The 24,665-nt window shown below is 44.8% G+C and overlaps 1 protein-coding gene across 1 annotated transcript in view; it reads right to left on the bottom strand.

Annotated features, from left to right (window-relative positions):
• The window catches only part of CALB2 (calbindin 2), a 147,662-nt gene extending 124,581 nt beyond the window's left edge, over nucleotides 1-23,081 (bottom strand). The window contains exon 1 of the mRNA XM_029609236.1: nucleotides 22,921-23,081. Coding sequence (XP_029465096.1) covers nucleotides 22,921-23,014 — 94 coding nt within the window. The 5' untranslated portion in view covers nucleotides 23,015-23,081. The remainder of the gene's footprint in view (nucleotides 1-22,920) is intronic.
• Nucleotides 23,082-24,665: the final 1,584 nt, after the last annotated feature.

The following is a 24,665-nucleotide window of genomic DNA, read 5'->3' as shown; positions in this document are numbered from 1 at the left end:
CATTGTACTGTTGCAGCTAATGACAACAGCAGGAGGTTGGCACTGCTGATAGCTCAGACCCCCATTGGGCTCCATGACTTTCAGAATTTAAATCCATAACAAACATAAACCCTCTTGTACCAAGGACTCAGATCATTTGGACCAAGAGTTCATCGTTTTCTTGGTACCCAACTGCAATGGACATGTATCTACTTTACCTACCTCTGAAGAAGGATGAAAAGCTGAGTTGATCATTTTCTGACTGCAAGCTTTGAATTTCATTTTGCAAAGAATAGGTCATATATCTTTTCATGATTTTGCTTGCTCTCCTGAAACCTGTTTGTATTTTCTGTGTCTTGTAATTTTCTTGTATTGTATGATTTTATGCATATTTTAACTGTAATTCGCCCTGAAACTTGGAAGGCAAGGGATATAAATTCATTAAATTCAAATTCAGTGGTGGTGAATTTATGATGGAAGTGGCCAACATAGAACCCATGGCCAATTGTATTGATACTCAAGAGACACAAGTGGAAATAGATGAAATTCCATTCACATTGTAACTCTTACCTAGTTATTCTGGTACTTTCTGGCATCTGAACTCAATATAGGTCACCATTTCCTTTTTAGCCTCATGCTTAAACAACAGGGCTATGGCAGTAATTTTCAATAGGATTTACGTATTGCTGTGAAATATGCTACTTTTACATGCGTAACTCCTTTGAAAATTCACTCCTAAGTGACTAAGGGGGTCATTTTCAAAGGAGTTACGCATGTAAATGTGACATACTATCGTAGCAATTTTCAAAAGCTATTTACTCGAGTAAAGTGCACTTACTTGAGTAAATCCTATGGACAATTCAATGGCTTATATTGTAGCAATTTTGAAAAGCCCACTTACTTGAGTAAAGTGTATTTACTCGAGCAAAAACCAGTTTTGCTCGAGTAAATGCTTTTTAAAATCTACCCCTAAATGTTTATACACCAAGGAGTGAATTTTCAAAGGAATTATGTGCATAAAAATACCTTATAGTGTAGCAATTTTCAAAAGCCTATTTATGTGTGTAAAGTCCATTTATGCACGGAAAACCTTGGGGATAATTTTCAAAGACTTACATGGGGGTTGTGCATGTAAAATCAACATCTGTGCATTTAAGTAGCTTCTGTGCAAACAAGCACATTTTTTAGAAGGGCAGGAGTACACAGGTATTGTCAATGCCATACAGAAAAATATGCACATACAAATAGGGTTTTAAGGCTTGGGGTTTGAAAGTATGCGTGCATTTATGCATTTTATAAACTGAGTATGCGTGTACATCATCAAACATGCACGCATGCTTTTACTGCTAATCAAGTCATGGGCATTAAATCTGATTTCTCTTTTGTCTGCAGTTTTTGGGCGGGGTTCTGAAGTAAGTGATGGAGGGTGTGGATGAGCTGGTGAAGGTCTGGGTAAACTGGTGGAAGTCTTGGCAAATTTGTGCTTGGAAGATTGGTAGCAGAAGATTGGAGGGTGGCCAAAGTAATGCTGGTTTTTCAAAAGGGTTCCAGGGGTGAAACTACAGACTGGTGAGACTGGTTGAAACCATTCTAAAGAACAAAATTACTGAACATATAGATAGACATAGCTTAAGGTGACAAAGCCAATAAGGATTAAGTCATGGGAAGTCTTGGCTCACCAGTTTGCTACTTTTTTAAGGTGTGAGTAGACATGTGGATAAAGGTAAGCAGTTGATATAGTGTATCTGGATTTTCAGAAAGCATTTGACAAAGTCCCCCATGAGAGACTTTTGAAGAAATTAAAGAGTCATGGAATAGGAGGCAATGTTATATTGTGAATTGAGAACTGGTTAAAAGATAGAAAACAAACAGATTTGAGCTAAATGGTCAATTTTCTCAATGGAGAAAGGTGAATAATGGAGTGCCCCAGGGATCTGTACTGGGACCACTGCTTTTTAAATATTTATTAATAACCTAGAGATGGGAATGACAAGTGAGGTAATCAAATTTGCTGATGATACAAAATTATTCCAAGTTGTTAATCACAAGAGGATTGTGAGACATTGCAAGAGGGCCTTGGGAGACTGGGAGACTGGGCATCCAAATGGCAGATGACATTTAATGTGGACAAATGCAAGGTGATGCTTGTAGGAAGAGCCAACCAAATTCTAGCCACACAATGCAAGGTTCCACTTTGGGAGATGCCACCCAGGAAAAGGATCTAGGCCTCTTTGTAGATGATACCTTTTTATCCTCTGCTCAGTATGAGGCAGTGACCATGAAAGGAACAGAATGCTAGGAATTATTAGGAAAGATATGGAGAACAAAACACTCCATGGAGAGACCACACTTTGAGCATTGTGTGCAATCTTGGTCACCACATCTAAAAAAAAAAAAATAACAGAATTAGAAAAGGTACAGAGAATGGTGACCAAAATGATAAAAGGGATGATATGAGTCCCTTATGAGGAAAGGCTGAAGAGATTAGGGTTCTTCAGCTTGGAGAAGAGACGGTTGAGAGGAGATATGATAGAGGTCCATAAAATAATGAGTGGAGTGGAATGGGTAAATGTGAATTGGTTGTTTATTATATGACAACGGACTCTTATAACTCTCTCCAGACATACCACAACCACTTGTAAATTTCCCATCAACACTATGTAATTAATTGTAACACTTTGTAAATAAGTTAATTTATTCTGTTCATTCTTATTGCCTAAATTATTCCAGCTACTCTTCTTCTCACCCAAGTTCAATTTTCCCTTGTTTTATTGTAACTTTTTTATATCTACCTATAAACACCAGTTTTTCGTTCAATGTTATCACTCCCCTGTTTCCTGTAAACCAGCATGATGTGATTTTATCATGAATGCCGGTATAAAAAAAGCTTTAAATAAATAAATAAATAAATATTCTCTCAAAAAGTACAAAGTCTAGGGGACATTCAATGAAGTTACTAGGTGATACATTTAAGACAAAAAGGAGAAAATACTTTATACTCAACGCATAATTAAACTCTGTGGAATTTGTTGCCAGAGGATGCGGTGAAAGCTGTTAGTGAAGCTGGGTTTAAAAAAGGTTTGGACAAGTTCCTGGAAGAAAAGTCCATAAACCATTCTTAAAGTGGACTTGGAGAAATTCACTGCCTACCCATGGGATAAAAAACATGGAATCTATCGACCTTTTGGCATCCTGTCAGGTACTTGTGACCTGGCCTAGCCACTGTTAACAGGATACTGGGCTTGATGGACCTTTGGACTGATTCAGTATGGCAAATCTTATGTTCTTATGTTCTAAGAAAGTATTTTCATAAGCAAGATACATGCATACATAAGCCAACTTAATAAAATACCTCCTTCCATGCATAAACTGAGGGTTATTACATGTACTTATTACAATAATTTAATTTATTAAATATATGCATGTACTTTATATAAAATAGGTGTATAAACGTTATGGATACTGCATTAAAAATGTGTGTATTGAAACATTCGTGAATACTTTTGCAGTGGTCCTGCATGATATTTTATACACTGTGTGGCTCCTATTGTACTGTTTCTAAAATGCAGGCATAACGTAGCTGTACCTAATTCTGTGTGATTGTGGGGAGTTATGCACACTATTGAAAAATACTCTCTAAAAGTGTGCAGCATGCTGCTCAAAGCCTCCAACAGCTTAGCGCCAAATGAATGCATTTATCATTACTACTATTATTATGTGGGGGAGAATAATCTGGTCTGGTCATGGCATAGGATTCTTGGGAAGAAGTAAATCTTATGTTTTTGGCTATTGCTCCAGATCTGGAATAGACTCAGCAGGCATTGCTAGGGGAACTGTGGGTAAAAGCATGGGTATCCGAACATGCTACAATACATCTCAGCAGACGAGGGCAAACCACCTAGCAGTAGCCCCTGGATGCAGGGTATTTGTGGCTGTGGTTAATCAGGGAATTAATTGACTCCATGTATTCTGTGCATTTAGAAATCTATTTTTGATAGGGTTTCTTCCATTCTATGTTTACAGCAAAACTCTTTTGAAGCCAGCCCTTAATTTGCTGAAAAGTAAATTGTCATACTTAGATATTTTTGACGATTATATAGTCCAGTGGTCCCCAACCCTGTCCTGGGGGCCCACCAGCCAGTCGGGTTTTCAGGATATCCACAATAAATATGCATGAGAGAAAATTTGCATGTTATGGAGGCAGTGCATGCAACTTTTCTCTCATGCATATTCATTGTGGATATCCTGAAAACCTGACTGGCTGGTGGGCCCCCAGGACAGGGTTGGGGACCACTGATATAGTCAATTCTCCCTTGCAGTTTGAGGTGATAGGCCAGAGATGGACTACATGCCAGTCTGGTTTTCAGGATATCCACAATGAATATGCATGAGATTCATGTGCATGCCATGCAGGTAGTACTTGCAACTGCATGTCATGAATATTCAGTGTAGATATCTTGAAAACCGGACTGGCTTGCGGCTCTCAAGAACTGGACTTGCTGAGCCTTGGGATGAGCTTTAATTCTGATACACTGAAGATGCAAATCAAATCAAAAGTGAGTTGTTCCTATTATTCTGCAAGTATTAAATTCAGCCTATGCACTGAGCAATGCCTGGATAGCAGAGCTCTACACAGATGTCCATTGTCTTTCAACATATGTTACAGGCAGAGCCCCCAGTTTCCTGTGACAGCAGGAGGAGATTCTGTGGCAAGAGTTAGAAAATTCTGCAGCGATTTGATGGTACATTTGCATAAGTTTACATCTTTGCATATTAAATAATGTAAATTTTATTTTCTATTATAAAAATAAAGTAGTTTTCCAACCTTGCTTGTACAGCTGACATTTATTTTTTTCATGCAGGTGGGGAAAAGTGATCTCAGATATTGATGCAACAGAAGAAGAGGATTGACCAGCCCAAGGAAGGGATCTTGGGTATGGGGTTGAGGAAAGAAAGTGGGAATCTCAGACACAGGAGGAGGAGAGAAATAGGGGATCGGGGATGTGGGAAGGAGAAGAAGAGAGAGGACTGGTAATGAGGATGATAAGGAAGAAGGATGGGGGAGAGGGGGAGAGGGTTGAGATGGAGGGAAAAGGGAGAGAGGATTTGGGAATTGGAAGGAGAGAGGCAGGGTAATGCCTCATTTTGAGGGGGGGGGAGGGTTGAGAGAATTCAGGATCAGGCGGAGAGATGGGGGGGGGGGGGAGACATAGTCCAGGATCAAGGGAGAGAGGTTTCATTACAGGATATGAAATGAGAGGGAGGAGAGTAGGGAGATGGGATCATGAGAGGGAGGATCTTGATTGGGGAGGGGGAGGTTAGCTCCAGTCTTGCTCCCACCTTACATTTTCATCCCCATCCCCTCTATCTCTCTATCCTTCTCCCCCAGTCCTCTTTCTCTCTCTTTCTCTTCCCATCCCTGTTCCTTATCACTCACCCTCCCAATCCTGTGTGCCCTCTGTCTTACACACACACGTACACAAACACACACACAAAACTTGACAGTGATCCCCTCTCTCATCCTCCCCCAACCAATCTCATTTCTCTCACCATCTTAGCTGATGCCCCCCTTACCCCTTCAGTCTCTGATCTCCCCCATTTTCTCATTTTGATTCCTTCTATCACCTGCCCCCACACTTCTGAGCCAGCAAAAGGAGGAGCACCATGGCGGTGCGTCTTCTGCAGCCACAGTCACCCTTTGAACTGCAAGGGACACCATGGAGTTGCATTGTTTGCAGCAGGACACTCTGGCTCCAGGCAGCAGAAGAGAAAAATGCAACCTGAGGCACCACAATTATCTTCCTCCTCTTGTTGCTCCAATCAGCAGGAGCAGGTGAGAAGTTCCAGGTTCCCATGATTCTGCGGAGATCTGGCAGTTCTGGGCAAAAACTAAATTTTGCAGCCCTTGTCATGGCAACAAGGAGACCAGGGGCATTGTTTACGCATGATGTCAATATTTCTGATTATACTTTTTTTTTTTTTTAATTTCACCTTTCGGGACTGGAAATCCACATTGGGTTTACTTAATTCCACAAATTTAAGGCATAAATGAACTAATGCAAGACAAAAAGAAGCAATAGATTTGTTATATAAGATTTAGCAAACTGGTCCAACATATGATCTGCTTTTATTTTGTTAAAGATAGAATTATCTTTCTTGAGATTTTTAGCAATTAGTATACTCTATGTTACAATTCCTCCCGCGGCCGGAGCCACGGGAGGCCTCTCACCTCTCCTGATGCCGTGGCCCTCTGCGGGCCGGACCGCCGCTGCTGTGTTCTGGCCTGCGGCCTGGAGGCCGCCAAAGCCGGGGCCTTTCCTGCGGTGTGGATGCCGCCATCTTCGCCGTCCTCTTCCGCGGCCGGTGGGCTGCTCCGGAGCTCCTCTTCAGTGGCAGGATACCGCCACTCCTATGTCGGGGCCTGCCCAAGCCCCAGCTTCCTCCTGCTCCAGTTCCGGCACGGCAGCGGCAGCATGACCGCTATCCTTGGTCCTGCCCCTTCCTCCTAGGGGCGGACCCGCAGCTTCTCTGCTGATTTAAAGGGCCCGCGGCTGTTCCGCCCCAGGTCCCACCTTGGACTCCTCCCTGGGCGTCTTCCTGTTGCTAGCCCTATATAAGGGCTCAGTAGTTATTCCACCCTTGGCTTGGCAAGGAGTCAGTCCATCCTGGCCTTCGTATGGAGCCAGTCCTCCTGGGAGCTTCTCCTCCATGGACTTCGCTGCACCTTGCCCCTGCCTAGCATCCGAGTTCCTGATGTCTGAGTTACTGATGTCCGAGTCTTGATGTCTTCGTCTTTGTTCCAGGTCCTGAGTACCCGTGCCTCCGGAGGTTCCTTGTTTTTACATGATCCGAGCTTCCGGTTCCAAGTTCCTGTTTTAAAGGCTGTATCCTGTTCCAACTCCGGAGGATCTAAGGAATAACTTGTCCTGACCTGTGTCTACGTCCAGAGCTTGCCCGCTTCTCTCATGGTCCACGACCAGCCATCCGGCTGTGTAGGGCGCGTTGAGGACAGTGTGGTCCGTGACCAGCCTACTGGCTGTCTAGGGCGCCTGAGGGACCTTGCTCGCCATGTCTCGTCCCCTGTGTTCCAAGCTCCACGTCTTGTCTCCGGACTTCCAAGCTCCACTCCCAGACAAGGCTTTGTCTCGCTGCAAGGGCACACATCTCCATCCCGCGCTGGGGAGCACCCCCTAGCCCTCTCTTCCATCGCAGCGCAACAGTTTGCCAAGACCTCTGAGCGTTCCGATGCTCAAGGCCTCCTCCGCGGCGCAACACTTTGGCATTAGAAGGGCTAGCTCTGGTCCTCAAGGGCTGCAATCAGGACTGGTTTTCAGTAAAACTAAGATATTTCAATGACTAAAAGCAAGATCCGCTTTCCTATCTTCCAATACCTTCCAATACCTTCCAATACCTTGCATGGCAGGAAATTTCAATTAGAACTAAAGGGCACATGCCAAGGTGCACAGTATGTGAAATTGGCAGATCGCACGGTGCGAAGCTCAGTAAGACGGAAAAAAAAAAAAAAAGTACAATGAGGCAAAATCAAGGACTGGAGAAAGTTAATGAGAAACAGGAAAATAAATCAGAAACAACTGGAACTGACTCCTGCTTAAAGGTTTTATGCGCAGACGCAAACTGGATTTTGGGGGGGGGGGTGTGACAGTTTTCGGTTGCCCTTTTTGATGAAAGCTGTGTGGGTAATTTTCTATTGCTGCACCTTGAAGCTAAATTCAAATGGAGACTACAAGGCACGAGGGTACAAAAGTGCCCATGAACTTTGCGCCTGGGCAGTGGAATAGGGGAAAACGTTGCCTGTAGACTTGATTTTTTAGTTTTAAGCATGTATTCTCCTTCCTCTGACCTATCCTTGCTCCTGGGACGGCCCTTTTCCTTTTGCTCCGCATACATATACCAGGCGGGTATATCTATCATCTTCATTGCACCCAGGCAAATCTAGCTGGGTTTCACCGATAGCTGACTCGATCTCTTTAGGAACTGTACCACTAACTCCAGATGAATCAGAGAAGCACCTGCATGAGATGCCAGTGTTCACCCGCTCTTAAGCATGGCAGATCTCTTACTCTCTAAACTCGTCCCATGTCTCTTCCTGCAGCCTGTACCATACTCAGAGCTCTTGTGCACAAACCTTATTCTGCCTCGCCCTGCTGCTTGGCTCTGCAGAAGTTATCTTGAGGGATGGGTATACAGAAATACCTGCCGCTCACAAGTGCTCTCTGCTGCAGAAATGCCTCTTGCAAATGCTGCACACAGCATGTGTGCCACACAGATATTTGTGTACCACAGGGTCCACTTTTACTAACAGATAGAGAAAAAGAAGAGTTTGTCCTAGTCCAGGGATGGGCAACTCTGTTCCTCGAGAGCCACAAGCAGGCCAGGTTTTCAGGATATCCAGAATGAATATGCATGAGATAGAAGCTGAATTCAATAAAGGCAGTGCTTGCAAATATATCTCATGCATTGCGGATATCCTGAAAACTAGGCTCCTGAGGACCAGAGTTGGTCACCCCTGCAATACAGTTACTGGAGCTCCATACTGCCACGTGATTCAAGTGCAGCGTGGATGGCAGAATAACTGGAGACAGGTTTAAATCCCATCCTGTCGCTCTTATTCAGAGGGGGCCATTCCCAAGCATAAATTGACTGCCTGGAAATTACCTTCCCACCATGTGCCTGTAAGGGTTCCACAGCATGCATACATTTAGCCAAGTTTGGAGGAGATGGGGAGGATGGAAAACAGCGGGTGCAAATTGCGTTTTCAACTCCACATACATTATTTTCCATGAAACAAGGACCCAATCAAAAAAAAAAAAATTGTGGATGCAAATGTCCGCTGCGTACTTTGGCTCTGAAAATTGATGCAAAGGCCGCGGGAAGAAAATAGCAACGGCCTTACTTCCAGTGCAGGCAGTCTGAATGTCACCCCCTTGGAAGGTAACTTTCAAACCGGCGCACGCATGCAGATGTGCGCGTGTTTGTTGACCCGCGCCCAGGGATGCGGCTATTTTATAGCACGCATGCATATATGTGTGCATGTTAGAAAACAGTCTCGCCGCACACACGTGCACCAAACTTATTCATTCGCAAGTCTGCGCAAATGACGCAGCTACCGTGTAAATTAGGGGATTTTAAAAGAGGCGCGCACTGATGCCATTTCCAATTTGACCTGTTCATCCCCACTTTACCCTTTAACCCCCACTGGTTTGATAACCTTCACTCCCTCCCAGTTAGCCCCCGACTCCTAAAACCCCGCAAATCTTCCTAGTTTTTTTTATTTTATAACTTACACTGCATCCATAGCAGAAGTAAAGTTACGTGGCAGGGCCTCGGCGCACACTGGATCAAATAGGTATTTACACGCACATCTCAGCCTCACGCCCATGCCCCGCCTACTCTCTGCCCCTGCTTGAAAACCTCTGAGATGTGCGCGCTGTGGCATTAACGCGCGTAACTGGGCAGCTTTTAAAACCTCCGCACGCACGAGCCCAACATATTCACGCATCCCCCAATTAATGCGTGCGTCGGGCTTTTAAAATTTCGCCGCCGTTTTAGTGTAGCAGAGAGCTCTGGCAGCTGGTTCAGGAGCACCTGGATTCTCCGCAGGTGGTGGTGGTGAGACCTTTCATCGGGCCAGCATAAGAATAATCCAAAGATTCGGTTACCTCCAAGCAAAGAGGTACAGGGTATTAATTACCACTTGACAGCATAGAGAAGGAGAGCAATGTGCTTTCAAAAGAAAAGGGGAGCTGAGAGCAGGGGATGATGAAACAGAAATACAACAGAGAGAGGGAGAGGTTTTGAAAACAAATCAGACACCCAAAAAAAAAAAAAAAGCATTGTATTGTTTTTCCCTCTTTCCCTTGGTACCAGCATGGATCCCCAGGCAGCTGGGTCCTGAAAAGCCTCCTCCCCAGGGGGTAAGAATTTAGTTAGACAGAGCAGTGAAAAAGTAAACAGGGCTTGATGGCATCTGTTTATTACTGCTGCTAAGTTGGCTGCTTGGCTCCCCTTTGCTTGTTTGTGAAATAGAAGCTCCTCTCTGGCAGCCCACAGCCATCTCCGCCCTGCGAATAAAGGGTTCCAGAGCGCACCCCCCCCCCCCCCCCCCCCCCCCGAGATCACCCTCTTGGGACTTTTACCACTTATCAACATCATAACCTGCTGCAAAGCCAGCAGCGGCACCAGCTTGGGTCCCTGGACCTGGCCCTTACCATGCGCAGGCAGCTGAAGGGAGCAGCACCTGTTAATTTATTTTGCATTCATTATGGCTGGGTTGAAGTCAAACGTTAAATTAAGTCTGCACACAGTGCCGAGAGAGAGGGAGGGAGAGATCAGGGCAGAGAAATAAAAGGGGCAAAGAGGGAGCAGGAAAGCAAAGATCGTAAGAGAGAGAGACAGAGGGGAGGAGAGACAGATAAGGAAGACAGAGAAAAGCCATAGCAGAAAGTGAGAGACAGAGAGAGAAAGAAAGAAAAAGGGAAGAAAAGAGACTGTGGTAGAAAAATATCAGTAAAGAGAGGGACAAAGGCAGAGATGGAGAAAGACTGAGAGAGAAAGGAAGAAAAAATGGAGTAAAGACTCAAGGACAAAGAAGGAAAATAGGGCAGAGAGAGAGAGCGAGGAAGACCACAAAAGAAAGACAGAAACAGAAGACACGGAGACAAAAAGCAAGAGGAAGAAAAAGGAGAGAAAGAAGGAAGGGAGAAGGAAGACAGAGAAGAAAGCAGGAAGAGTGAGCCAGGCAGATAGTGATAGATAAAAATGGCAGAAGGGGAGAGAAAGGAGAGAAGAAGGGTAAATCCCTCTCCCCACATACATGGGGACTGAACTGGACTGCCACAGAAGTCTTCTAGGATTGGAGGGGGACTGCTGCTGGGATTCAGTCCACTTCTGTTTGGAGAGGGTTTGTTTTTTTTACATTCAGAAACAAAATGGTGGGCACTCCTAGTTTACAAAATTGTTTTTTTTTTGGATGCTGTTTTGACTTTGAAAATTAAAACTGCTCTTTATTTACCTTCACGAATAAGCCTAACGCATATTACCATCCTCATTATCCTGTCCTTTGGACGCTAATAGATTGGAAAAGCTTCCTCTTTTCCTTCTCCTTTGTTGTGACATTCTCTTCCAGGAACCCTGTTATTTCTGTGACTCAGACAAATTCTCATGCACTTTGAAATCTCTCTTTCTCTTCTTTTGATGTTTGAGACTATAAAATATTTTCTATTAGGCTACAATTTTCTGGGCTTACCCTTTAGTGTATGCATGTGTATAGTATCTAAAAGTGTGCGCCTACTAATATACCAAGTGGAGGCAAAAACAGTCATAGGGTAACCTGCCACTCGGTGCAGGTTCCCCACTCTATGACATCTAGGAAACTCGAGGCAGGCCTACCACTGCTGTTTGGGGCTGTAACTGCCACTCGGTGCAGGTTCCCCACCTTATGACATCTAGGAAACTCGAGGCAGGCCTACCACTGCTGTTTGGGGCTGTAACTGCCACTCGGTGCAGGTTCCCCACCTTATGACATCTAGGAAACTCGAGGCAGGCCTACCACTGCTGTTTGGGGCTGTAACTGCCACTCGGTGCAGGTTCCCCACCTTATGACATCTAGGAAACTCGAGGCAGGCCTACCACTGCTGTTTGGGGCTGTAACTGCCGCTCGGTGCAGGTTGCCTGGGTGATTCATTACCATCTTCTTGCCATTAGGGTTCCTCTGTGTTTACTTCACACTTTTTTTCAAGTGAAATAAACACAGTGGTAGGCTTGCATTGAGCTTCCTAGAAGTTCATAGGGTGGGTAACCTGCACCGAGTGGCAGTTGCAAGTCTACACAGCACTGGTGCGATTGCATGGGAACTATGAGAAAGTTGGGGGGTAGCCTGCATGGAGCAGTAGTTACAACCTAAGAGGTGGTAGTTGTACCACTGTGATAGTTTGGGTGGGGACATGGAGGAAGGGGGAGTGGGTGTCAGGTTATATATGGGAATTTGCAAAAACCCAAGATGAACAAATAACTTCTTGACAGACTGGATGAGCTATTTTGGTCTTTATCTGCTGTTATTTACTAAAAGGTCAATATTCAATGGGCTTGTCCGGCTAACTTTTGGAGTTAGCCAGACAAAACCCTAGATTTCAATATTTCTCCTCGCCGACTGGCTAAATTTTCTGCAGGAAACCCTACCACGCACAACATTTAGCCAAATAAAAAGAGGCGGTTTTGGGGGGCATTCTGGGGGGTGGGGTTAAACCTTGGCCGATCGACTCTGCTATTCAGTGCTGTCCAGCCAATTCCAGTTGGTGAAAGAGCAGGCCTATAATGTACCAATGTGAAATAAAAGCAAGGCTGTCCTGGAGCTGATACCCTATCCCTGCTTCCCCTTCCTCCCAGCCTAATGTAAAAAAAAACCCAACACAAAACCAAAACAAAACTAAGCTGTCCTGGAGAGCCAATGCCCCGCTCCCATCCTCTCCACCAGCCTGATCATAAAAATAGGACTGTGGGAAAGAAGGCCAGATACCCCCTCCCTCCTTCCTTCTCTACTTACCCAAGCCACAAGCCTGTTCTCTGGGGAAGAAGAGTGGCTAATATCCCCTCCCTCCTTCTCTGCCAGCCTTCATTGCAAAAATAAGGAACCCTCCTCAACCATTCACAGCCACTCAACCGCTCTCCCAAATTTGCAAACCTTTAAAAGGGAAAGCTGTCCGGCCGCAGGATTCTCACACTTTTATGTTCTCTTGAAAATAAACTACCCCAAGCTCCTTCCCTCCCTCCTAAGCTACTTCTCACACAAGTGAATGCAGGGAGAGAGGATGAGCGGCTGTGGATGGGGGAGGGGATCCTTATTTTTTTTTAGTCGTTGATATTCCAAAGGCTGCTCAGCCATCTTTCCCTACCAAATCTCACTTATCCACCCCTAAATGAATGAGATGAACTTCCGGGACTTTCCGGGACCTTCCGGGACTTTCTCCGGGACTTCCGGGAACTTCCTGGACTTTCTCAAATCGCTTTTCCTTCTCTGGTCCTCCAACATGCTCACCCCTCTTTCTTCTAAGGATGCTCTCTCCCAGTGTAACCAAGCATGAGGCTTACTCATGCCTTGGTGATGACAGCCGGCTTCTCAATAACTGTGCAGCAGCCACAATGTTCCTCGCATCAGCATTGCTCCCAGGGGGAAACTCCTTTGGCGGGGAAAATTTTCTTGGCTTCTAATTTGGTGTGAGAAGGACAGCAACCATCCCGAATCTGCCAAATTCCAATGAAAAGTTCCAAATTCTGATGGGCGGGCATCCCGAGGGAGGGGGACACCTCTCCTCACACCCCAAGAGCTCCCATACCCTAGAGGTCCCACACTGGGTGCCATTTTCTCCGACTTCTCTTGGCAAGCAGGGGCTCATGGGGGAGGTCTCGGGTCAGGACAGTAGCCATGTTCCTGAGTTCTTTCCACCCAGGGGCCAAAGAGTTAGACTTTCAAGGCCCTTAAGGGTTCTCTCCACCTGCAACACAGTCCAGTAAAAAACAAAAACAAACACTCCACACTATAACTGTTGTTGTTAAAAAATAAAAACCTTTACTGGTGAACTTGATTGCAGGAAACCAAAAATCACCAAAAGGTACCCTATAGCTTAGTGCACATTCAATACAGAAAATAAAGTCCAAATAAACTGAAATCACAGTCTTGGTTAACATCAGTGCTGCATATCTCTGAGCACTTCCCCTGGTACCTGCTCTTCTGCATGCATCTCTCTTTCTCCATCTCTCTTTTACCTTCCAATATACAAAGCAGCTGAGCCTCTAGCTGATTCTTTCTTTTCAGATCGCAATGCTTGGGATCTTCCCTGGGTTAGGCAGTCTTCCCTCTGACTCCCACAAAGGACAATCCTCTTGCTCCACTCTCCCTGAAGAAATCTCTTTTAGACAGAATTGGGGTTATGGAGCTTAACTCCCCTCTTCTTGCAGACCTCTTTCCTGAATCCTCTGCAGATCTCAGAAATTCCTCTTGGACCCCCAAGTCAAGACTTTGCTAATCTTGAAGGCCAGGAACCCTGCAAGCTTGGGCCCCAACCACCTTCCCAGTTCGTCCTCTCTCCGTTGAGAGACCCCACCCCACCAGCACCTCTCATAGCCAGAGAGAGACCTCTCTCCTGGAGTGGAGAAACCCGAGGAACCTCTGACTTGAAAAGAGAGGCGTGAAGAGGCCCAAACCATGAAGGCCCTGGAGTTTCCTTAAACTCACGACACCTCCCCTGGGGAGTGTTAAACCTCCTACTCCGACCTCATATACCTCACGCAGTGTCTGTGGAGACATTGATGCTACTCTTGTAAGGGGCACTCAGGGCACCATCCCCCCGCCCCTAACACAGGTAAATACCAGGGACAGCACCTTTAACAAAGGCAAGGTACCGTAATTTATTAACTTCCAATACTGTTCATTTCATTTAGCAAGAGCTGTTTAACAAGTTGTGTTGTGTGTTGAGGGTGGGAGCCCCCTGAAATATTCCTTCCCAGGGCTCCCAATAGGCTAGCACTGGCCTTAACTGAGGGAGTCACTTCATCTTCCTGTGCCTCAAATCACCCAAATGTAGTTGGATAGCAATATTAAAAATGGAAACTTGTGGGGTTTTTTTTTTGTAAAATTCTGCCTGCACTCGTCCCCATATTCTCTGCCTCTCTCCTCCTGTTGCCTTGCGAAGAGATGCTTAGATCTGAGCCAGTTCTTTTGTTCTCCCACATTGTCTCCTCTTTGTAGGGGATCCCTGGGCCTGCGCTAGTTCATGTCTTTTCCCAGGGTGGTGACCCCCTGCCCTGCAGTCCTTGTCTCGCTCCTTCTAGGTCCAGGGAGGGAACTCATTATCTCTCTCCTCCTGAGAACCAAGGAAGGGTTTTCTGGACTATTGCTGACGATATGAGAGAGAAGCCTGGGCAGTGGCCAGTTTTACATTGGCTACTATAACATTCACCTAACAGAATTTGTTCATTTTTAGACTGTGCCACTTTTCTTAAAAAATCAGAGGTTGATATTTAAAGGGGTTTAAGTTACCCGGTCAAACCCTGAGGTTTGCATTTCCTGCCCCTCTAACAGGTAAAATTTAGTCGGATAAATCGGAGGCTTTCCGGGGGCATTTCGGAGCAGAGCAAAGTTATCCGAATATCTCATCCAGGAAACGCCAATATTCAGAGTTATCTGGGAAAGTCTGGTCATACCACAGGGCTGTCCTAAAGGTAAAGGTGCCTGAATAATTTGGGGTTTGTCTTGGTAAGTTTCTCCAAGTACCTTACTTATATGGACAAGCAAGAACTGGCAAAACAAATTACTGAAGTAATTTTTGTAAAATGTTACCTGTGCTCACTCTCAGTTCGGGACTTGGAGGGGATACCCCAGCACTTAACTCATTGTCCCTCCACTTCTCTAGCCCTGGAAGAATACCTGGGCCCACGCCAACTCATGTCTCCTCCTGGCCACAGTGAGGCCTGTGCAGACTTTTCTCACTGCCTCGAAAATGGTACAGGGGGCCCACTCCCTCTGCAGTCCGCCCCTCACCAGAGGATTCCCCAGCCTGCGCTCACTAGTGGGAACCTGGTTCCAGCATTTCATGAACTCTCTCCTCCCCGGCGCACTCAAGGAGGAGATTCCTGGACCAGTGCTGAGCACGTGAGGCAGGAGCCTCAGTGAACCTGCACAGTGGCCCATTTTTACCACAGCTGCTGTGACAACCACCGAACAGACTTTTTATTTAAAATTCGTGTTTAGATCATGGGTCGCTTTCTTTCAGGCAAAACTCTGGCTTTTATGCTTTCCAAAGACACCATCATCACCATGGTTTCAGGGCAATAGGAAATGCCCTATCAGAGTGTGGACACAAACAAGGTGTCTGGCTTTGGTTCATAAATTATAATTATGAACATATTGTGGATGAATGTGGCAGTCTGCAACCCCCTTTTTTATTTGAATCAGCCTCCCTTCGTCAGATTACCTGGCAGTTTGTGTCCCCCTTAGTAAGACTGGTTCTCACTGAAGGTTTATTGTTGCCCTGACATCTGGAAGGCAGCAAACCCAGATTAAAAGTGTTTACTATTGCTGATGCCGCAGAAACAGCCTGAGTTTTCTAAGAGCTCCTTCATTAATTGGGCTCCGCAGGGACATTGCCTCTCCTTGGAGGCAGAGAGTTTAATAATAGTGTGAAGATTAGATTTGATTGGACAATCTCAGAGGGGTACTCAAGACCTGCTGTTGACCGTAACAAGGCTGAGATCAAGAATGTAGTGGAGATATCTCTCAAAAGCCTGAAGCCAAGGGGGGTAAGGGAAGAAAGACACAGAGAAATGACCACGGAGGGACATTTCTGCAAGAAATTCCTTTCACCAGGAATAAATGCTTTGTAGCTGTAGGTTTCTTAATGACATCCATGCTATAAGGCTCTCTTTCTATAGCTTTGCTGCAGTTTTGATCCCAGTACCATTAATCCTACTATAATCCCCTATTATTATAAAGCTCGCTCTTGCTCTTTCCTTCCCTCTGCTATTATTCTTTCTAATACTTTGCTTTTTCTTCAGTCTCTCTTGCTCCTATTTCTGTCTGTCACCTATTCTCTCTCTCGCCCTATCTCCATTCCTTGTCTGTCTCTGCCTGCTGTCTCTTTTACATCTCTAGTTGTCTTCCCTCTTTCTAGAACTTTCTTCTTTTACTTCTCTGTTTTTCTTCTTGCATGCCTTTTTCTATCTTTTTTTTTATCTATTCTCTCTCTCCCCTCTCTCCCTCCTTCATTCTCTTTTTCTGTGTCTCTCTTGTCTTGACAGATTGTATTCTGGTTCCAAACCCCAGTTCATTAAAACTTGTTAGAATCACTCTGGGAGTGTCAGCATCCCCCTTATAGGTTAGCTCCTAGAGTTTAGCTTCCTATCCCTTTTGTGTAGGTAAACAGGTCAACCATCAGGAAAGGGGCTAATCCAATCCGAAAACTCCTGTTCCTCTGCACACGAACAACTTATTCACCCTGAAAACACCAGAGAAGCCTTTACTAATGTGCACGGTGAGAGTGTGAGGTGCACACAGTGAGAAATATGACATTTGCAGCAAGAGGTACTATGTGCACCATAATATGCCCTCTATCTGGCATCAGCTCTGGAACCAAACTGACTTAGGGTATGAGAGGAGAAGAAGCAATGGCACATGGAGGTGCCTTGCAACTGGAGAGCCAAGGACATTGAAGGTAATGGGACTTTTGAATAAATGACCTGCTGATGGTGCACTGTCACATTACCTATAAAAGTTAACTGCATCAAGAATTAATTGACGAGCACGCATTAAAATAAAAGGAGATGCCTGCTCACTTTGACAGTCATTCTAGAGCAAGGAGCCTTCTAGGATCATTCTTCCTGAAAACACAGAAAAAGACATAGATCTCTCCTGCCAGAACCTTGGCTTATGGTGGCACAGTGAAGGGCTTTCAGTCTCCAGGTGAGATGGGGGTGTCACCTGCAGTACTGTGCTCCACCCTTGTGAGATGCAGCAGCTGTTTTCAGGTGGTGGCCCCTGAACTTGGTTGCTCTATGGCGGGGAGAAGTCAGAGGAATACTCCAGAGATAAAGAGATAGCTGAGGGAGGAAGGACCCGGAGACCTGAGCAGCCCCTGAGATAATCCTTTCTGCCTATAGAGAGTTTGAAGGCTTGCTTAGCACCACCCTATATGAGAATGACAGGAAGAACAGCACCCGAATGTCTAAGGTTCCCTCAAATGCCACCTCCGAACAGAGGGGAGAAATCTCAGCAAGTGCAAATAAAACTGCTCCCAATACATACCATGTTCCACTACAGCCTCCAGTGATGTAATGAGAAGGATTGTAGTTAGCTTCCTCCATTCCCTTAAATATGCCAAATGCTCCCACATCTTCCATTAAATTAAATTAGGAAAAACTGGGTTTCTACTGACCTGGTCGGTGAGTTCTCCCCCTTTTCTTCTGCTGTGCTGGTTATGCTGCTGGGCTGGTCGTAAATGTCTGCCAGAACATATCACTCAGATCCTACTCTTTGTTCCATTCTCCCATCATTCCAGTAAGTCCCATCATTCAGCTCCCCCATCATGCGGCTCGTCTCATCATTCGGCACCTCACATTGCTCAGTTAGCATTATTCTAAAAGGGGGGGGGTCCATATATTGTGTTGTTTTGCACTCATCACATCCCATTCATTACAATCTGCCTCCCTTCTCTGGGCACACCAGGCCCATCAAAGGCCAGTAAGAAAAGAGTCTGATCAGTCAACCAACTTATAACCCTCCAGTCCACCCTTCCTCATAAAGCCAAGATATAATTCATGTCATGAGATTTCTAAATCTGTCTTCTCCAGAAGCTTCTAAGGCCTGTCAATGCCTGGAAAATATTGTGTTGCTATGAAACTCTTCTTCATTTGCTGGCATCCTAGGGAAACCAAAGCTACTGTGTCACTCCCTGTGTGGCCAAAACTGACTCCCTTCGATAAACAAAAATCCTTCAATGTGAAGGGGGTCAATGATCATAAATTCCATGGAACAGGAATTTATGATCATTGAAAATACATGCAAATGAAACAAAGACATATAGATTATGATGGCAGCTGGGGACTAGGTCCATCCAGTCTGCCCAAGTGTCATTTCTGATGTTTTGCCATAGACCCCCAGCTGATCTCTGGCTTTCCCCTCGCTTGTGCACAACTCTTTGCTTATCCTATACGTTCTTGAATTCCATTGCTATTTTTGTTTCCACACATCCACTGGGAGACCATTCCTTATGTTGCTCCTAAATCTGGCCCCCTAGTACTGAAAATTTTGACCTCTTGTTCTACAGAAATTTTCCTCTAAAAAAAAAGTTTGCTTCCTGTGCATGCCAAAACCTACAACAAGCTGGTCACCCAGGAAGGTGTGGAAAACATGGGGAAGAATCTGGAGGAGCTTGAGGAATGGTCTAGAGTCTGGCAGCAAAGATTTAATGCTAAAAAATGCAGAGTCATGCATTTAGGATGCAAAAACCCAAGGGAAAGGTGCAGTATTGGAGGTGAAATTCTTCTAAGTACAAAGGAAGAGCGGGACCTGGGAGTAACTGTATCTGAAGATTTTAAGGTGGCCAAACAGGTGGATAAGGCAATGGCGAAAGCCAGAAAGATGCTTTGGTACATAGGGAGAGGAATCAGAAGAGAAAAGGGAGGTGATATTGCCCTTGTATAGGTCCCTGGTGTGCAATTCTGGAGCCCGCACCTTCAAAAGGATATCAACAGGATGGAGTTATCCAAAGGGGGGCAACTAAAATGGTCAGTGGTCCTTGTTATAAAGTATACGGGGACAGACTTAATAATCTAAACATGCATACGCTTGGAGGAATGGTGGAGTAGAGGAGATATGATAGAGGTACTTAAATACCTCCAAAGTATCAGTGCAAAGAAGGTGGGCCTCTTTCAACAGAAAACAGGCTCTGGAATGAGCGGTCCTGGGATGAGATTGAAAGCAGGCCCAGCACAACTGGGTGCGCACACTGTGCATTTGCATGGGGTGGCACACCTAGGGAGGCAGGGGCAGCAGGAGAGAACATGGGGCTGCCGGTGGAGCCTAACCTGCCAGTGGCCTAAAATGAAAAACGGCTGCGAAGAAGAGAGGAGGGCCGCTGGTGGAGCTAAACCTGCCAGGCCGAGGCAGTTTTTCCTTTTAGCTGTGCTCACAGCTTTCCAGCGTTCTGTGTCCCGTCCCCCCATCACAGAAAGGCCAGTGCGGCTGAACCGAAGGAAAGACTAGCCCGTGGGGCCATGGTGCAGTTTATCCCACCACGGCCCAAACTTAAAGGAGAAGGAGGCCAGCGGGGCCAAGGTGGATCCCATCCCACCGTGGCTTGTAGAGAGGAGGCCGTGTGTTGTGTGAGAACCTGTGTGCATGTGTCTTTGTGAGAGCTTGTGTGTGGTCTGTGTCAGAATTTGAGTGTGTATCTGTGTCAGGGCTTGTGCTCATGTGTATGTGTGTGTGTTGTATGGGTCTGAGAGCTTGAGTATGTATCGGTGTCAGAGCTTGTGTTCATGTGTATGTGTTTGTGTCTGGGTCAGAGTTTGTGTGCATGTGTATGTGTGTGTGTCTATGTGTAAGCTTGTGTGTGTGTGTCAGTGTGGGAACCTGGGTGCATGTGTGTGTCTGTGTGAGAACCTGTGTGCGAGTGCCTGTGTGTGTGTGTGTGTATGTGTCTGTGAGGGAGAGAGAGCAAGTGTGTATGAGAGCAAAGGCATGTATAAATGAGATGGAGAATAAGAGAATGAATAATTGTGTATGTGTGTGTGTGTGTGTGTGTGAGTGTGTGTGAAGATAAAGTTTGTGTGTCCCTACCTCCCCCAACCCATGACAATCTCAGGGTGACTGGAAATCAAAAGATCCCAGGTATGGAGAGCAGGAGATTTTTTAATCCTTACTAGTTTTAATTTTTGGGTGTAATTTGATATTTCTGCTGTTTTGAAATATTTTATTATTTTTTGGGGAAATATTAGAGCATATTTTAATTATTGGAATTTTTTTATCCATCAGTTGTTTTGAAATATTTTATTGGTGTTTGGGAAATTTTGGATATTCAATTTATTAACTGGTTTGAAATATTTCTTCTTTTTATGACTATGATTTTACTATTGTGATTGATGGTTTACAATTCTTGATTTTATTTTTTAATATTTTATGAAAAATGGTAATGTTTCTGTTTTTCCATTGTTGCTTATAGAGGCTGGCTTGTTGTGGGCTCCAGTTCAGTTCTTCTCAGCATGTTTCTATTTATACTTTCTGGTCTCTTTATTCTATATTTCATCAGGGTATCTGTTCTCCGTGTGTGATTGAGGTGAGGTATTCTGCTACCATATAATTTATCTGTAGGGATCTATAGCAGTCTGATTTGTTCTGTTTTCCTAATATGAATTGTACTGGTGTTCTAGGGCCTGATGTAATATGTGCAGTGATACCTTTTCAAAGATAGGGTTGTTACTGTTTGAGTGCTTGCAGTTAGGGTTGTTTTGGTATGGGAGGTTTACTATATTGTAATGGTAATTCCGTTTATTCAAGGTTTTCTGAGGGCCAAGACCACACCCAGCACACACAAAGTCTAATGCCATAGGAGTTCCAAGAGTCTTTTTTGCACAGTTTTGTGGTTGGAAGCACAGCAGTGCATGTAAATATAATATGTATGTTGTAAGTAATATTTTTGCCTCAGAAGACTGTACTTTTGAATGTTCTTTTTTCATGTAAAATCTGTTATAAATGCATAATTGAATTGTATGTGTGTCCGTAGAGGGCGTGTGTGTGTGTGCAAGGCTGTAAGGTTTGCTTAGGTTACCTAATGCCCTTCCCTTGACCATGGGTTCCATTTGGGGAGGAGCATGTCAGTTTTTAAAAATCTAGATTGCTGGAGGGAACTGGGCTTTTTTTGATGGGCCCGGGACAACAGCTGAATGAATTGCGGGCGGAGGGCAGAGGGCAGCCCAAGTAACTGTTCGCACAGGGCAGCAAAAAAAAGCTAGCACCGGCCCTAAGTGAAAGGGGTAGATTCAGGAGTAATATAAGGAAATATTTCTTTACAGAGAGGGTGGTAGACGCATGAAACAGCCTCCTTATGGAGGTGAGGAAGACAAGGCAGTATCTGAATTTAAGGAAGCGTGGGACAAGGACAGGGGGCGGAGGGCTTGGGGGAGTGGTAGGGATTATAGAGCTGAACAGTTGGTGTGGATGGGCAAACTAGGTAGGCCACATGGTCTTTTTCTGCTGTCATGTTTCTATGTTATACCTTCAAGGTATTTGAATGCACTTCCATATTTCATTACAAGGAAACAGGCTTGTGTTCAGCCCCCATCATGCCCCCCCCCCCCCCATCATGCACACCCTTCTAATACCCCTTCCCCTAGATAACCAACTGGCAGAGCAAGACCCCCAAATTATGGCGTTCAAGGTAAGAAGGAGAGCCTGAAACCGAGAGAATCCTCACAAAGAGTTGGAATGCAGGCAGTCACATCTGAGAGCAGACAATGAAGCTGCAGAAGCAGCTGAGAGTTTCCGAAGCGCCCACCTTGGAGAAGCTTTACCCGCCCCTGTCCACCCACAAGCAGCTCCTGCCTCCCCAGCAGCTTCTCTCCTAAGGCAGCTCCACTTAGGAGCTCCCTTTTGCTTTGGGAAGCTGAAAAGTCATTCCTCGCAGACCAAACTCCCATCACCTCTTTGCCTTCGAGATTTTTTTTTTTTTCTTCAAGCAGCACAATTCCTTTTGTGTAGAATCTTATCAAATGGTATCGCTGGGTCTCTGCTCTGGTATCTAAGAAACGTCTTCCCTGTAACAGGCAGAGCTGCGAAGCCGTAGCTCCTTGGAGAGCACTGCTCTTGCCCCTTTTTGCTGTCTCTACACTAGCATAAGTTGGGTTTTTTTTAGACTGTTTGCTTGTCTTTACGGCTTTCAGTCTTTGCTGTGACACTGCTGATTGCAGTAAGCAGTCCTGAGATTGGAAGAAACGGGCTTAAGATCAAGCCACATGGAAATATTTGCTGAAGAGGGGTATATTGCATTTTTAGGATTCTTTTGACTCTGCTCCTGGCAAAAGCTGCTCTCAGAGAATGGCTGAAGGGTTCCAGCAGGTGTAAGATTTCTCGTCCAGAATGTATGAAATTTAAAACAAATACATGCAACTGAGCAAACAAATCTGGTTGGAAATTGAGCATAAAGCAGAAAAGTTGTCAGGTGCAACAATTGCCAAAAGGAAAAAAAAAAAAAAAAAAAGCATGTTTTATAATGAAGTGCTCATCAATTCTATTCTTTAAACCAAATAGTATTCAAACTATTTTTATGTATTTAGGACTACAAGATAATTTAAATCAGACAATATTTGTAACAAGTAGATTTAATCAAATAAAGTTTTTTCTTTCTAATTTTTTTCTTCATTTATAATACTGACCGTCTGCATCGTAGTGCTTCCAGATATCCAGGAACTGAGAGGCTGTGAGCTCTGCCAGGTGCAGGTAAGGAGGCTGCTGTTGCTTCAGTGCCATGATCAGTTAATCCTCAGAGCTCCCAACCGTTCACAGTTTCTTTGCGGCTCTTCCAATGCTGCCAGCCAGCTTGCTGCTCTGCCTATATATAAGCCCTCTCACACCTGTCATGCCAAGTAGTGGCCACTAGAGGGCGGAGAAGATCTGAGAACACTGGGAGGATGTATCCAAGGGCAAAAATATGAGGACCAATACATCAATTCCATGGGAGAAGACACTGGGGTAATTTTGAGTACTCGTATCTATGCACACAATTGTGCAAATGTCGGTAACTTTCTGTCATGTATCAAAAAGGGTAACTTTATGCGTGCATTTGTTAGTTGCATATTAACCCAATTTTCAAAGTCAGCTTGTCTGCTTTACCTTGTGTTTTTGAGGAAATAAAGGCCAACAAACAGGAAAATACATAAGGTGATACCTTTTTATTGGACTATTTTAATACATTTCTTGGCTAGCTTTTGGGAGCTAATATTCTCTTGCTCATCCAAGTTTAGACGGTAACTTTCAAACTGGCAAGCATGCGCACATTTGCGTGCGTCCAAGTACATGGTCATTTTATACCATATGCGCGCATATGCACATATGCTATAAAATAGCCTGGCTGCATGCACATATGTGCCAAATTTTAAGTGGGTGCATGCAAATCCAGCTTCTACCGCGTAAATCGGGGGTTTTAAAAAGGGCACGCGCTGACGCCAGTACCAGTTTTACCAGTTCGACCCCAGTTCACCCAGTTAAGAGACAGGTTCTCCAACCCCCTCTGGTTTGATAGCCTTCACTCCCTCCAGTTAGCCCCCACCCTTAAAACTCCACAGACCTGCCTAGTTTTCTTTTGCATGCCGGGTTGCATCAGTATTAACACGCACATCTTAGGTTCAACTCCCCGAAACGCCCATGTCCCGCCTGTTTTTGAAAACGTTCAAGATGTGCGCGCTGTGGGAGAAACGCAGGTATCCGGCGGCTTTTAAAATCCGCTCAGCATGCATGAGCCTGACTTATTTGCACGTCCCCTAATTAATGCGCGTGCCGTGCTTTTAAAATTCACCTCAAATTGAGCAAGTCAGAGCCCAAGATGGAATCAGCTGTATATCCATAGATTACATTACCGTGGTGGGGGAAAGCAGGAAGCAGGAGCGGGGGAAGGGTTCTGAAGTGTTTTCAGAGTGGTAGCACCATCGTGATTCACCTGTACGTTCAGGTAACTTCATCTTCATCTCCAGCTCCCAAAAGCTAGTCAAGCAATATATTTAGTCCAATGAAATGACATCTCCTTATGTATTTTATGTTTATTGACCGTTATATCAAGGTAGTGATGTGGACTGTTACAGCAACCATACACTAATTAAACCTTGTGTTTGAAATATCGGTTTTGTGCAAGCTTGAAAATACACACACAAATCTGCCGTTACATACACTGCTAAAAATGTAGACCAATATCCAATGACTACATAGCAACGATGAGGAACGAGATCGGGGGATATTCTACAAGACATAGACAAAAAATGGATAATGAAGCCTGGCATGGCAAGTCTTGTTTCATTTTGTTGGCACTTTTTGCATTCTGCTAATATGTTGCTCAGTCTTGATGAGATGTCACCTAGAAGGAGGGTAATTTTGCTTGCCGTATTTTTTTCTTGAGTATTCAAACAGG

Source organism: Rhinatrema bivittatum, chromosome 7 (assembly GCF_901001135.1).
Source record: "Rhinatrema bivittatum chromosome 7, aRhiBiv1.1, whole genome shotgun sequence".
Taxonomy (NCBI): Eukaryota; Metazoa; Chordata; class Amphibia; order Gymnophiona; family Rhinatrematidae; genus Rhinatrema; species Rhinatrema bivittatum.
The sequence above is the reverse complement of the archived record's forward strand: the minus strand, read 5'-3'. Positions and strand labels throughout refer to the sequence as shown.